Source organism: Cherax quadricarinatus, chromosome 27 (assembly GCF_038502225.1).
Source record: "Cherax quadricarinatus isolate ZL_2023a chromosome 27, ASM3850222v1, whole genome shotgun sequence".
NCBI classification, from domain to species: Eukaryota; Metazoa; Arthropoda; class Malacostraca; order Decapoda; family Parastacidae; genus Cherax; species Cherax quadricarinatus.
This window is the reverse complement of record NC_091318.1, coordinates 30,981,818-30,997,706: the sequence shown is the minus strand read 5'-3', so window position 1 is coordinate 30,997,706 and position 15,889 is coordinate 30,981,818. Positions and strand designations below refer to the sequence as shown.

The window sequence follows — 15,889 nt, the reverse complement described above, 5'->3', positions numbered from 1 at the left end:
CATACCCCCGGCCGGGCTGGAGTTTTGAGACTCTATGACCGCGGGTTCAATCCCGGCCGGGGGTATGGTGTAGTTTAGTTACCAGTTCATTTTGTGGGTTAGTCGTGAGCTGTTAAAATAACTCCATCTCTGAATCATTCGAAATATTCCTGAGCTTGTCATGTGCTGACGTGTGTGCCGTTTTCTCTGGGGATAAATTCCTTTGCATCTGACGTAGGATTCAAGGAGCTGTAACAAAGATTAGTCTGACATAGTATCAAGTTGTAACCAAGATTCATCTGCAACTGGCGTAGGCACCCCAAAATTTTATATAAGGATCCTCGGCGTTTACTTCATGTTATAGAAAGACACGTAAGCAAACACTATAACATATTTATTAGAAAACGTTTCGGTCCTGGGACCTTGATCACTTCTAACATACAGAGGTAGAAAGACATTATATATATAGGCGGAGAGTGAGATGTGACGCACGTGACCTGAGGAATGTCATAAGAACATAAGAATGGAGGAACACTGTAGAAGGCCTACTGGCTCATGCGAGGCAGGTCTTTATCAAAACAACCTCTACCTATGATGAGGACGGGTAGACGATGAAATCATGTGACTCCTGTGTTGTTGGGTTGGTGCTGCTTAAGTATCATGTATGCCAATGTTTTTGAAATTTTGTAGTTTCCAGTGTTGCGTTCTATAGTGTCGGTGACGCCGATTAGTGAGGCTTCTAGGCACCGTCGGCGTCACCGACACTATAGAACGCAACACTGGAAACTACAAAATTTCAAAAACATTGGCATACATGATACTTAAGCAGCACCAACCCAACAACACAGGAGTCACATGATTTCATCGTCTACCCGTCCTCATCATAGGTAGAGGTTGTTTTGATAAAGACCTGCCTCGCATGAGCCAGTAGGCCTTCTACAGTGTTCCTCCATTCTTATGTTCTTATGACATTCCTCAGGTCACGTGTGTCACATCTCACTCTCCGCCTATATATATATAATGTCTTTCTACCTCTGTATGTTAGAAGTGATCAAGGTCCCAGGACCGAAACGTTTTCTAATAAATATGTTAGTGTTTGCTTACGTGTCTTTCTAAACCAACTTGTCGGTATTTATTACCAAGGTTTATACCACTTCATGTTATAAACAAAAACAGTATTAAAAGAAGATTCGAAAAAGTGTTGAAAATAGCACTAATAATCTTATATGGCTTCAAGGAGAATCCAAGACTGTAAACGACAAAATCTAGTCATTGTCGTAAATTATGTCCCTAGATGTCTGGCAAAAGGTTTTCCATCACAAAAACCTTGGAGTTTCCGATTAGATTAGATTTTAGATTTTGCCACCGAAGTGGCTAGTTTATTGTGCCGAAAGACCTAGGACTTAGCGTCTATATAGGGCTGTTTATATTGTAAGGACCCTAAAGTTTGGCGTAACATTTCTCTCATCACAAGAGCCCTAAGCATATGAAGAAAGGGCTTCCTTTGCAGCAGACTAAAGGATGGCCCTAGACATCGATAAACTGGTGGAGGTTACCCCGAATACAGACATGGATGGTAGATGAACGTCTCCTGGCAGTGTTGAAGGTGGCCACGGTGACCGTCTGGGCTAGGTCGCTCGCAGCGCATTGGCAACAGTTGTCGTGACGAGAAGTTTTGCTCACCTGGGGAGGAGAGGAGAGGAACATCTGTAACAACACCAGAACCATTTAGTTATTAATTATCGGTAAATGGGAGTTAAAAAAAAAGTCCACAGGAAAAGAAAAATACATGTTCATGACAGGCTTAAAATTATCAGTTGGAACAAATATTTCTCTCTCTCTCTCTCTCTCTCTCTCTCTCTCTCTCTCTCTCTCTCTCTCTCTCTCTCTCTCTCTCTCTCTCTCTCTCTCTCTCTCCTGGGTAATCTTTTTAAGAATTGTGTGGGATAAATAAAGTGTACAGGGGGCAGTGAAAGAGTAGAGCATCGGATTTGCGAAGTGTTTAATAGAAAAAAAGTGAATTGGGTGTCACCTAGCAAGTAAGTAGGTACTTGAGTGTTAGTCGACTAGTGTGGGTCGCATCTTGGGGGACAAAAACAAAAAGCAAAAGACTTGGCGGACGATACAACATCCCCCAATGAAAAGCAGGGGTGTCACTAGCACGTTAAGAGACCATACAATAAGTGTCAGGGGCCCGAGACTGTTCAACTGCCTCCCAGCTTACATAAGAGGGATTACCAATAGACCCCTGGCAGTCTTCAAGCTGGCACTGGACAAGCACCTAAAGTCGGTACCTGACCAGCCGGGCTGTGGCTCGTACGTTGGTTTGCGTGGAGCCAGCAGTAACAGCCTGGTTGATCAGGCTCTGATCAACCAGGAGGCCTGGTCACAGACCGGGCCGCGGGGGCGTTGACCCCCGGAACTCTCTCCAGGTAAACAAGATTGAGGACCCCAATTGGGTCCTTAATCTTTGGGTTATCCTGGGTAGCTAACCCTCCGGGGTTAAATATCCGAACAAAATCTTATCTAATCTTGTCTTAACACTAATAGAAGGCAGCAAGATCGATCATCGTGGAGGGGTTTGAACTTAGATATTGTAGTGAAATATGGGAAACTGTGAAGTAGGTTAGTAGACTCTGGGGATACCAAAAGAAGAATGTTGCTTAGGAGTTAGGTACACGAAGGGCTTTTGGGGAGTAGGGAGGATGAGTGAGAGAAAATGGGACTTAATGCAACTAATGATAGAGGGATTAGACCCGAGCCTTAGGAGGGAATTTGAAAACAAAATCGTGAGTGATCAAATAGTAGATTCGACAGATTGTCAACATGGAAATGAGGAAATGTGAGATAGACGGTTGGTTGAGTGCAGGAAAAACTGAAGCTAACAAGTATAGAATAGAAGAGTGAGGAGTGGATGAATTGGCCAAAGATATCTTTTGCAGATGGGCTTAAATGGACCTCTGAGATGACAAGTAGAAGAGGTGAAAGAGAGTAGTGGACAGCCACAAAATCAAGAGATGCTGAAGGAGGAGGAATAGTGATAATTCTAGACTTGAAGAAACAAAAATGAAATCAGAAAAGTGAATGGGGGGAAGAAGCGAGAATCTATCCCCGGCGCAGGTAGAAACATTGGGTATGTTCCCTTACACCTTCTGCCCCTGTTCACCTAGCAGTAAGTAGCTACCTGAGTGTTAGCAGATTGTTGAGGGTCGCATCTCACGGGGTGGTAGTATACCTTAGATAGGGCTGGGCTTTGAAATGAGCTGGGATGGGATAACAGCTCTTAGCCTGTAAACTATCGGTGAAATAACCGTGGAAACGTGTTGTACATGCAGATTTTTTTTCTTGGAAAAGAACCTTTCAGGAAAATGTCTACTGAGCGAGGCAGTTATGAAGTAAGTTATGAGACAGCAAACTATTTTAAGATTATTAATATACTGTATCCTTAGAAAGTGCCAGACCCATAAGGGTCATACAAATACTGCAAGAAAAGTGACAAACTAGGGAAGGATCGTGGACCAAAAGGGAAGGGGTCCAAATTGCATTCAGTAGAAGATTGTTTTATTATATTTATATGAAGCTCTAAACTCGTGTGGGTGCAAGGAGTGGTAGAGGTTGGATGCCCCGTCCAGTAATCGTGATATTGACGTACTACCTAACTAAAACAGTTAGCTGTCAACCATTTAACAAAAGATTTATTATTTATATATTCGTAATTTTTTACATCGATCATATAGTATTTAGCAGTGGCGTATTATGTTGAGTGAGAAACTGGTAAAATGGAAGACAGTCACTTATGATTAGAGGAAGGAGAGATCCGATTTACTTCTTGCCAAGAATCAAGAACACTGGCAACAACGCACCTTCTTCGAAGGGGTTTAGAAGAAGAGAAAACGGAATGGAGAAAGAAGGGCTGATATTAAGGATCCAGCCTAGCCTCAGTAAATGAAGTCAGGTACTCACACTGAGTTTGTTGAGGGAGAGCCTGGGGCTTCTGGAGCAGATGGTGGAGAAGGAGGTACGTCGGAGGTCTGGCGAGGCGGAGCCCAGGGACATGTTACTGACATTATGCAGTGGAAGGGAGGGGGCTAAGAGGGCTACGTGGTCCCACGTCTCTGGCCCCGTCTGCTTCAACACGCAGTTGGGGGTAGTTGTGGGCATAAGGCCCCCTCCTCCTCCCAGGTACTTCTGTCGCGGGCAGCGCTGCGCCTCAGACCGACGGTCGTAGCGCTCTAGTGATGACTCTGAACAGAAGAGCGCCGATCGAAGGAACCTGCGCTTCTCCCTGTGGTATGTCAGGTAAGTGATAAAATGCGCGGGGATGATTCTGTCGTCGTGGCGCAGGAGATCCGGTTCAGACAGGTTGGCGCTGTCCCCGTTGGCGATCGCAGTGACATCTGGTGCTAATAGACAGTCGCACGATTCGTCTTTATCTGACATAATCGCTATGGAGTAGTTCCTATTGGCGGCCGTGTAGAAGTCTTCAGAGTGCCAGTGCCGGTGTGTGGAATCGTCTTGCAGAGCCAAGACAGAGTTGACGGAGACATGTCTGGCGGCATTAGATGGCTTGTAGTGCATCTGCTGCTGTGTGCTGGCTATGTTGGAGAAAAGGTACTGTAGCGAGGCGCGGAAGTTTGGGTGACTCATGCCGTACACGATCGGGTTATAGATGACTGAGGCCTTGGCGAAGAGTGCTGGCAGCGAAGTTACCCAAGGCGTCAGGACCCGCACCTCCCCGAACTGACCTATGAGGCTGACAGTAGCGTAAGGACTCCAGCTGATGGCGAACAGCATAATCAGTGTCAGCACCATCTGTGCCGTACGTAGGTCGTTGCATCGAGTTGACGGTGACCTGCAGATACATAAATGGTCAGAGTGAGAGACACGCACATACGGAGGGACGAAAACGTAAGTAGAAACATAGACACAAGCAGAAGTATTATAGACATTCGATAGATTATATGATACTATGATACTAGATTCAGGCGACATTCACGATAGGGACACGACGGCGGATTCACTCTGAACACTGATATTAGTATTCCTGAGTTATCCTGAGTTCTAGTCTGCTCATTCATCTGAGAGGCAACATGCTTACTGTCACTTTTAGCCCAATTTCATGTCATCAAGAGGGTATGGCGGTGACCAGTTTGCTATCTCCTTTCTTCCTCACCATAACTTCCCCCACCACCTCTCCAACAGGAGATCGACGTATTATTATTATAATCATGGGGGAGCGCTAAACCCGTAAGATTATACAGCGCATGTAGGGGGGGGATGGAAGGTATTCAGGCTCAATTCAGGGAACTGGAGCACAGATCCAATTCCCTAGATGAAGAGCCCCTCGCCAGCCTCAAGGAACCTCCCTTAAGGGGGAGATCGACGTAATAAATGTCAGGTTTGACAAACTAAAGAAGCGACAACTATATAAGAACATAAGAACATAAGAACGAAGGAACACTGCAGAAGGCCTACTGGCCCATGCGAGGCAGGTCCAAGTCCCTACCGGCTTAAGCCAATGCACCCAACCTAGTCAGGTCAGGTCACATTGACTTAAGGGAGGAACACGGCAACCGACCTGTTAGCACAAGCTATCAGGTCCAACTCACACCCACCCACATCTACTCATGTATTTATCCAACCTATTTTTAAAGCTACACAACGTTCTGGCCTCTATAACGGTACTTGGGAGTTTGTTCCACTCATCCACAACTCTATTACCAAACCAGTACTTTCCTATATCCCTCCTGAATCTGAATTTTTCCAACTTAAAACCATTGCTGCGAGTCCTGTCTAGGCTAGATATTTTCAGCACACTATTTACATCCCCTTTATTTATTCCTGTCTTCCACAGTGCAAGAGCTCTGTATACCAGATTGAGAAAACGCCCTCCAGCCAACTTACACCACTGACTACATCATCTCCCCATAGGACCCACAGAATATCCCTCCAACAAAGAGTCAGACGTTTCGTACACAAGGAAGACTTCCCAAGACCAAAGATTCTGAGTGATCTCTCTGAAGATATAGAAGAATGGGTACCACCAGAGCCAATCCATGTTGAAGACATATGTATATACATGTGTGTCGTACTAAATAAGCCGAACTTGCCGAACTCCATTAAAGACTGAACTGCCTCCCCCCCTCCAAAAAAAAAATCAATAGCTATTTTTGCATTAAAAGTTATATAATGATTTTTATTTTTGGACCAAAACTAACTTTGAAACCTCACCTAACCTCCTTAAAACTAACACAATTTTTTTAGCTAAATTCTGCTGTATATATCACTAGTCAACTTAAGCATAATTAATATTATATTAAATCCATGATATATATTTTTCATTATGCTCACATCAATTTCCGCTGATTTATGGGAAAAACAAAGTGAACCCTTGCCAAATAGGCTATATATAGTTATGTAGTCCAGTTATAGAGGTGGTACCTCCATATATATATATATATATATATATATATATATATATATATATATATATATATATATATATATATATATATATATATATATATATATATATATATATATATATATATATATATATAGGGAGGTACCACCTCTATATATATATATAGAGAGAGAGAGAGACAGAGAGAGTGAGAGTGAAACCTGATTGCCTCCCGTTCCCCAGGTCTTGCATTATCCCAGCGGGATTTTTTTGGTTCCGCATAACTGTATAATGACCTGGGAGAGGCTTGAGGAAGCAAGTGGCGGGAGTGGTGAGAAAGGGCCACCAGAATGTAGCAGTAGCAATAGATGATGGTGACAACCGGCACCGCGAACCCTCCTACCAGCAGGTACACGTAATAGCTCCGGTTGCTGCTGCTCCTGCTGATGTAGTCCCATGAACACGACGTCAGCAGCCCTGTGGAAGATGCATTGACGTCAGGAGCCCTGGTGGAGGTACAATGATGTCAGGAGCCCTGGTGAAGGTACAATGATGCCAGGAGCCCTGGTGGAGGTACAATGGTGTCAGAAGCATTGGTGGAGGTACAGTGATGTCAGGAGCCCTGGTGGAGGTACACTGATGTCAGGAGCCCTGGTGGAGATACACAGACGTCAGAGGTTCTTCTTATCTTCGACAGTCCCACTATGGCTGTGTTCCTGATTATGGATGAATGTACCTGATAGTGGGTGGTGAAGGTAAAGTTTACTGTCTGTCATTTTATCTGCTATAATCGCCTGTGCTTTCAGACGAAGCATGCGAGTATTAGTCTAGTATAAAATAGTCTCGGGTGGAAAAGTCAGGGGTACATCAACGGGTAAAATAAGCATTCTACCCGTTGATGCACTCACTGATCCACGGGATGTATGAGCATATATGGTTATAAACATCACGGGTGAAGGATTTTCAAAATAGTGATAGAAGGCCTATGTACGACGACTACGTCATCAGCATCTGGTAACTTGTCATCGCGCCGCTGCCAGCGCAAGTATTGCTCACCTACTGTGGTTGCATGTGGTCAGATTCTGGCCTCTGCATCACTGTTAGATACTGGTCACTCACTCCTGCAAGCTATTACCAGAATTAGAGTAGAAATAACACAGATAAGGTGAAGATAGGGTTGATGCGAGTGTGAGGAGTAAAGCGGTCTAGCGAGGGGTAACGTCAGACACTGTAGAAGCTGAGACAAGCTAAATTTTACAACCTAGTTACTTTCTGTATTTTATAAGAAGTAACAAATGTTAGAATTACTGTTGGTAAGTTTTAGAATTACTGGTATTACTCCTGGTATTTATTAGCAGTATGAATACTTAGAAGTGGGGGCACACACACACTGAGTGCACCAGAGAATGGAAAAGGTACAGGAGGCAAAGGACCCAGGAAAATAAGGAGATTAGTAGAAGAGCCAGAAACGAGTATGCACAGATAAGGAGGGAGGCCCAGTGACAGTACGAGAACGACATAGCATCGAAAGTCAAGTCTGACCTGAAAGTGCTGTATAGACACATTAGGAGGAAGACAACATTCAAAGACCAGGTGATAAGGCTGAGGAAAGAAGGTGGGAAACTCACAAGAAACGATCAAGAAGTACGTGAGGAGCTCAATATGAGATTTAAGGAAGTATTTACAGTGGAGACAGGAAGGCCTCTGGGGGGACAGAACAGAGGGGGACACCAGCAAGGAATATACCAACAAGTGTTGGATGACATACAAACAAACGAGGAGGAGGTGAAGAAGCTGCTAAGGGACATTGATACCTCAAAGGCAATGGGACCAGACAACATCTCCCCGTGGGTCCTTAGAGAGGGAGCAGATATGCTGTGTGCTACTTACCACAATCTTCAACACATCCCTTGAAACTGGGCAACTACCTGAGGTATGGAAGACGGCAAATGTAGTTCCCATTTTTAAAAAAGGAGACAGAAAAGAGGCACTGAACTATAGACCTATGCCACTGACGTGTATAGTATGCAAAGTTATGGAGAAGATTATCAGGAGGAGAGTGGTGGAGCACCTGGAACGGAACAAGAGTATAAACGCCAACCAGCATGGATTCATGGAAGGCAAAGCCTGTGTCACAAACCTACTGAGGTTTTATGATAAAGTAACAGAAGTAAGACACGAGAGAGAGGGGTGGGTTGCTTGCATCTTCTTGGACTGCAAGAAGGCCTTTGACACAGTTCCTCACAAGAGATTAGTGCAGAAGCTAGAGGATCAGGCACATATAACAGGAAGGGCACTGCAATGGATCAGAGAATACCTGACAGGGAGGCAACAACGAGTCATGGTACGTGATGAGGTATCACAGTGGGCACCTGTGACGAGCGGGGTCCCACAGGGGTCGATCCTAGGACCAGTGCTATTTTTGGTATATGTGAACGACATGATGGAAGAGTTAGACTCAGAAGGGTCCCTGTTCGCAGATGATGTGAAGTTAATGAGGAGAATTAAATCAGATGAGGATCAGGCAGGACTTCAAAGGCGGGCCCAGGAGCTGAGTATCGACCCCTGCAACCACAATTAGGTGAGTACAATTAGGTGCGTACAGGTTTAGCAGTTTTTTGTGTGTATGTATTTATAATTACCATATTCACTGTGTTTACAATATTAATTTAAACTAGGTAAGTACAGATAGGAAGCGGGTTAAGATATTTAACTGTCTGGCACTCAGCAGACGGAGGGTCAAGCCTCCATCACGTCTTCCATTAAATGACCTATTTGGGTTTAGCGCTTAGCATGAATATAATAATAACGAGATTAATTTAGAACTCTTTGGGGTATGTTAATGTCTAACACTCGTACAACTATTATTATCAACTTAAAAATTAAAACAATATTGAAAACAGGACACTACGAGCATAATTCTGCTCCTGCAGCTACAAAGAGGTAACTGCACAAACCTCACCTTCGGGAACGTAGGCACTCCAGCCGAAGAAGGGTGGCAGGGCCAAGGCTGCACAGTACACCCAAATGGCAACGATCAACTGAAATATTAATGCTTTTCATTTATACATTCGAGAACTGAGGGCTTCTTGCGAGTTTAGCGCTTTCCATAAATATTATTAATAAAAAAATGCATTATCTAGGCCTTGAGGTAATGTTAGCACAAATTTAAAATTTTAGAACCTGAAATGAATTTACGAGTCACTGCACTGTAATAAATCATGTGTGGTACAAGTAATTATAGGTACTTAAAACCCTCTATGTGTGTGTCTTTTGTGTGTGTTATATAATTGCGTAAAACGGTAGGAGCTCCAGCTTTCCCGAGAGCCGCAAGTATGGCCTTCTGGCCATTGACCGGTGCTTCCTCTGGCCATGGCTGTATCACACCAGATATATAATACCGATAAAAATTAGATACACGTGCAACGCTTGTAAATATTAATTAGGCTAAGTTCGTCTCACCAGAAGCTTTTACAGTCCAATACAGAGTGAGCCTAACCTGGCACCACACGCCGGGCCTTGGTGACCCGACTCAGTTAACCTTAATTAAATTTTTGTAGCATTAAAACTTCCGGTGTTGTATACAGCTGTATTGTCCAAACTGACAACTGCTGACTCAAAGCAACAACGTCTGTATAAACGAATCTGGCTTCACTAAAATTACTAAATGGTTATAACTATGACCATAATTTTTAAAGGGATAGACCGGTAGGCCAGCGGAAGGCCTCGGTCAAATGACCAGAAGCTCCAACGGCGGGTCATCATCCAAGACCCGCGTCAGGAAACACTTGTCCTGTTTCTTGACGAACCTTACCTAATCTAACCTAAAATTCATTAAATGGCTGTGGCCATCTAGCGAGGACAGATTCATCTACACACAATAGGCTCAACAGAATCAGCAGTAATCGGTTTGGAAAATACAGATGAACATAACACAGTTATTTAATGTTTTAGCTAAATTGATGGCGAGCCACCAAAAAACAGGCGTAATTCTAGCTAACCATGACTGTGACACTAACTTTCCTAACCGTGGCACTAACCTTCATGGCCGTGGCTCTAGTAATACGCCACTTGGAGGCGGCAGAAGTGCGAATAACAGTGAGGCGCTCCACAGCTATCCAGGATAGGGTGACTATAGAGACTAGACCGAATATTCCTACTCCTCCTCCGTAGATGTTGCAACCTGTGGTAGGGAGCAGGCAATGTGGGTGTCATGGCATTGTAATACATTTAATGCGCTAAACTCGTGTGAGTCATTCAACGTAAGGAGTGGTAGAGGTTGGATCCTCCGTTAATCTGACTCTTTAACATGTTCGTTGTTTGTGATGGCATCAGAGTGGGAGAGGAAGAGTTGAGGGTAGAGTACAGTAGTAGTAATGGTGGGGGGAAGAGGGAAGGAGGAAATAAAGAAGGGTGGAGTTTGTGTCAATAAACGTCCCCTTGGAAGAAAATATTTGATGGTTGTCGGTTTTTATTTTTTCTCCAAGGTTTCCTTTCGATAACTTACGAACGCTTCTTCTGATAGGCTTCAAACTTTCAATGGTGAATCTTACTTAGACGAATGTAGGTGTTAATTTATCCATTTCAGTTTAAAAAAAAAAATAAGTGAAGTTATTTTCTGTGCAATGAATTGAAAATGCCCTTTCTCCAAGATTTTAAACTTGCAGCACTGATACATTTAACCCACTGGAGAGTCCAGTATAATTTAAAACAATGTGAGTACAAATTAGTCAGCTCAGTAATGATCCCAAATGGATGAACAATAGATTAAAACATCTCATTGGTCAAAAGAGAGAAATTTTTAGGCGTATCAAAAGAGGGGATGGGCAGTTAACAAATCAACATATTCAATTAAAGAGAGAAATAAAAAAAAAGGAATAAGAAAAACAAAAAGGGATTATGAGGCTAAGGTCGCAAGGGATTCAAAGACTAACCCAAATGGGTTCTTTCAGGTATACAGAAGTAAGATTAGACACAAGATAGGCCCACTAAAGAGTAGCTCAGGTCAGATCACTGACAGTGATAGGGGATATGTGTGGAATTTTAAATTCTTACTTCCTCTCAGTTTTTACTCAGGAAGATGCCAGCGAAATTCGAGAAATAATAAATTATGTAGAACAAGACGATAATAAACTATGCACGATTAGGGTAACTAGTGACATGGTCCTCAGACAAATAGAGAAATTAAAACCTAACAAATCCTCAGGCCCTGATGAACTGTTTGCAAGGGTGTTAAAGGACTGTAAAGAGGAACTTTGCAAACCTTTGGCTAATCTTTTCAACATATCACTAGAAACTGGCATAGTGCCTGATAAGTGGAAAATGGCAAATGTAATACCTATTTACAAGGCAGGTGACAGGTCCTTAGTTTCGAACTATAGACCAATAAGCCTTACCTCCATAGTGGGAAAATTTATGGAATCAATAATTGCCGAGGCAATTCGTAGCCATCTTGATAGGCATAAATTGACAAATCTCAACACGGTTTTACTAAGTGGCGTTCCTGTCTTACTAATTTACTAACTGTTTTCGCTAAGGTGTTTGAGGACGTAGGTCATGGTAATGAATATGATATTGTGTATATGGACTTCAGTAAAGCTTTCGATAGAGTTCCACATCAGAGGCACACGGAATAGGAGGAGAAATTTTTTCCTGGGTAGACAAATAGGCAGCAAAGTCACACTGACTTTGTAAATGGTCCAGGTCGGACCGAAACATCGTCGTAAGCTCCTCTCTCCTATGTGCGGGTTATTTGTGTATTATTGTATTCAGTTTTGTAAAAATTTCTTTCCTTGCCTCCTTCCCTCCCTCCCCACCTTCCTTCCTTGCCTCCTTCCCTCCCTCCCCACCTTCCTTCCTTGCCTCCTTCCCTCCCTCCCCACCTTCCTTCCTTGCCTCCTTCCCTCCCTCCCCACCTTCCTTGCCTCCTTGCCTCCCTCCCCACCTTCCTTCCTTGCCTCCTTCCCTCCCTCCCCACCTTCCTTCCTTGCCTCCTTGCCTCCCTCCCCACCTTCCTTGCCTCCTTTCCTCCCACTCACCGATCTTGCCAAAGACCCACTGGTGCTTGAAGGAGGAGTAGGCAGCCATGTAGTGGAGAAGCGAGGTGAGCAGGTCACTGGCAGCCAGGTTGACGATAAACGTGTTAGCAGCACTACGTAGGCGACGGAACCTGTGAGGGAGACCACAAGCTGAGGCAGCGAGAGAGGGAGGGGTCGATGAAGTGTGGAGGGCAGAAGAAGGAGGATGGAGAATGAAGGAAGGGAGGGAGGCTTGTGTGGGAGGGACACAATTGGTTACAAAACTTGTAATATTTATAACAAGCTAATATTGCAATAAATATTTAACAGACTTGCCAGATTATCTGCCAACACTCTCCTCATGCACTGCTTTCACACTGGAAGACAGGTGATGCAGGCAGTAAGCAACCAAATTAAAAATATTTTGAGGGCGGGAATCCAAAGGAAACAGAGGAATTTTGATGAGTTTATCCAGTGAGGTGAGTGTGCAGCATTACTTAGCTGAATTTATGTAGGTGAGCTGTATCTCTTGTGTCTGCTCATTACTACGCTACTTCATAGTAAGTTACACCTCTCCTTAACTCATGATTTCACTTAGTGGTCGTAGAATCACTGCCTAACTTATGTCACTTCCAAACCTGTTACGTCACTTCCTCCCTGGATGCATCACTTTTCTCTATTATCTACAATATTACAACTCTTTTATGCAAGTGTACATGTAAATAAGAGTACCTTTACTAGAATTAGAATAAGAAAACTTTTTTCTAATGTTTAGTTTTTAAAACTACGAGCGGATTCGTACATGGTAATATTCAAGCGAAGAACTGCTGCTATGCAGATAGAGGGATAGCAACTGAAAGAATAGGTGGATAGAAAGTGTATTTTTGGGAGAAAGATCAGTTTAAAGTTTCTACGCCATAGGTGGGTGAAAATTTTGTTAAGAATCTACTGAAGAAAACTAGTGTTTAGAGTCTCTTGTTTCCTCTGATTAGGCATACGGAAGCTCTTGTTTACTGAATAGGGAAACACTTAAAAAGTGGATACGTGAGTGTAAAATCACTTACAAATCGGATAAGGGATTGCCTGTACTTTCATAATGTCTAGTTAAGTGTGAACACTTTCTTTCTCAGGAGAAGTATACGTCAGAATCGAGTTCTCAGCGTTTGTTTGAAAACTTTCTAGGTGGATAAGTGGTTTATAATTATGGGTGTGGACAGGCGGGTGACAACCTTGACACTAAATAGAAGATTGAGACCTCCCCTAGTGGATAAATTGATGGCAATTTAATAATATCTAGGACTTTGCTAGCAGGCGAATTGAACTTATGCAGCTAGAAGATATGTAAAGTGTTGAAGGTGAGAGTGAGAGGTCACCTGGTGAAGATGCAGACTACCACTGCATTACCAGCAGTGCCCATGACGCCTATGATAGTGAGCATGATGGCGACCACCAAATGCAGCTCTACAGGGATGGGAGTGGAGGCGTGGTGGGCGAGCCAGGGAAGAGGCACACCCATCTCCCACGCCCAAGTGTGGTTTACCAGGACCTCGAGTAAGGCAGAATCATTGAAGACATCCAGAGCAGGCCCCTCGGAGGAAGCATCATATGGTGAAGGTATTGTTGCTGTTCTGGTTGTTGCTGGTGGGGGCGGCTGTGGGTCCTGGATGTCGGCCGCACTGTTTGCGGACATTGGTCGTGTTACTGGCAAATGGAAAAAAAAAAAAAGATTACCAGGAATGATATTTGCCCCTTGGCGGTACTGATGTAGGATTACCTTCGTAGGTTATTGTACTAGTAATAATAAACTAGGTATTAAAATTTAAAATTTCTGAAAATGTAGTGTACTCGCTTATTGTATTGGTGGTTGCAGGGGTTGAGTCTTAGCTCCTGAACCCCACCTTTCAACTTTCTGCTGGCCAGATTCACTTCCTCCTAATCTCGCGATCCCAATGGAAATAAGCCAATTTAACTTATTTTGAGTGATCCTAGGTAATTTACACGTTACTATATATGATAATTCGTGTAACTGTATTCGTGTACTTGTACCTAAATAAACCTACATACCTGCTCTTAAAACTATGTATGGAGCCTACCTCCACTACTTCGTCGAGATCATTCCACTTTCTAACCACTTTGAGAATGAAGAAATACTTCTCGACATCCCTGTAGCTCATCTGTGCCTTAAACATCTAGCTGTGTCCCCTGAGTACCTGTTTCTTGCCTCTTAACCAGCTTGATTCAGACTATCATATCAATAACTCAAAGTATTTTGTGTTATCGTGGCTCCCTTAGTTAATCTGTGCTCCATTGTCATTAGATTAAGTTTCGTTAGCCTCTCCTCGTAGCTCATACCCCTTAACTCAGGAGCAAATATCGTTGCATAACTTTGCTCTTTCTTCATTTTCGCAATTTTTTTTTTGTTTAAGGTGAGCTCCATACTGGTTCTCAAATGTTGTATAAAGGGCTTAGAATGACTACTAAGAATCTTGAAGCTTTTAGATTTGCCAGACGAATAATTATCTGCAGACGTTATTAGGCAGATGGGAGCCTCTGGTGTCATGCTCGCCCACAAGTCTTGCACTCTGAGGTCTGCAGCCTCTGTCCCCCATATTCTATAATCTGTATCTGGTCTTGTCCTTTTCTCAGTTCAATCTTCGTTACCTTACATTGCTGGGGTTGAACTCAAGCAACCACTTAACTGACCAGTTTTGCAGTTTGTTCAGATGTATTTCGTCTTCCTCTCTACTCCTCTATTTATGTTCTCCTCATTGCTTTTACATTATCAACAAACGGATACATCTGATGCAGTCCCATCTGGACTGTCATTCATATAAACCAGAAACAGTACTGGTTCTAATACTGATCCTTGTAAAAGTGTGTGTGTGTGTGTGTGTGTATTCACCTAATTGTGGTTGCAGGGGTCGATTCATGGCTCCTGCCCCCGCCTCTTCATTGATAGCTGGTATGTGTGTGTGTGTGTGTACTCACCTAGTTGTGGTTGCAGGGATCGAGTCACAGCTCCTGGCCCCGCCTCTTCACTGGCAGCTACTATGTCGCTCTTCCTGTTCCATGAGCTTTATCATACCTCTTCTTAAAGCTATGTATGGATCCTGCCTCCACTACATCACTTCCCAGACTATTCCACTTCCTGACAACTCTGTGACTAAAGAAATACTTCCTAACATCCGTGTGTGTGTGTGTGTGTCTGTGTGTGTGTGTGTCTGTGTGTGTGTCCTGGTAGACCTGCAGTGTACTCGTACAGCATTAAAGAAGATGGATCCTTACCATCTCTCCCTCCCTCTCTCTCTCTCTCTCTCTCTCTCTCTCTCTCTCTCTCTCTCTCTCTCTCTCTCTCTCTCTCTCTCTCTCTCTCTCTCTCTCTCTCTCTCTCTCGCCCCTTCCCTCTCCCTCTCTCCCTCTTGCAATCTTAATCTTTCAGCACCCTCATTCCCTCACTTAAATGCTCACTCCCAATCGGTTCGCTGTCTGA

At 43.6% G+C, this 15,889-nt stretch overlaps 1 protein-coding gene across 1 annotated transcript; it reads right to left on the bottom strand.

The window, feature by feature from the left end:
* Nucleotides 1–1,022: 1,022 nt before the first annotated feature.
* On the bottom strand, nucleotides 1,023–15,686 carry LOC128691041 (rhodopsin, GQ-coupled-like). Its single transcript, XM_070089225.1, has 7 exons — nucleotides 13,773–15,686; nucleotides 12,421–12,551; nucleotides 10,423–10,565; nucleotides 9,345–9,423; nucleotides 6,679–6,859; nucleotides 3,943–4,831; nucleotides 1,023–1,662 (listed from the first exon to the last, which is right to left on the bottom strand). The coding sequence occupies exons 1-7, from the start codon at nucleotides 14,087–14,089 to the stop codon at nucleotides 1,507–1,509; spliced, it is 1,896 nt and encodes a 631-aa protein (XP_069945326.1). The 5' UTR covers nucleotides 14,090–15,686; the 3' UTR covers nucleotides 1,023–1,506.
* Nucleotides 15,687–15,889: the final 203 nt, after the last annotated feature.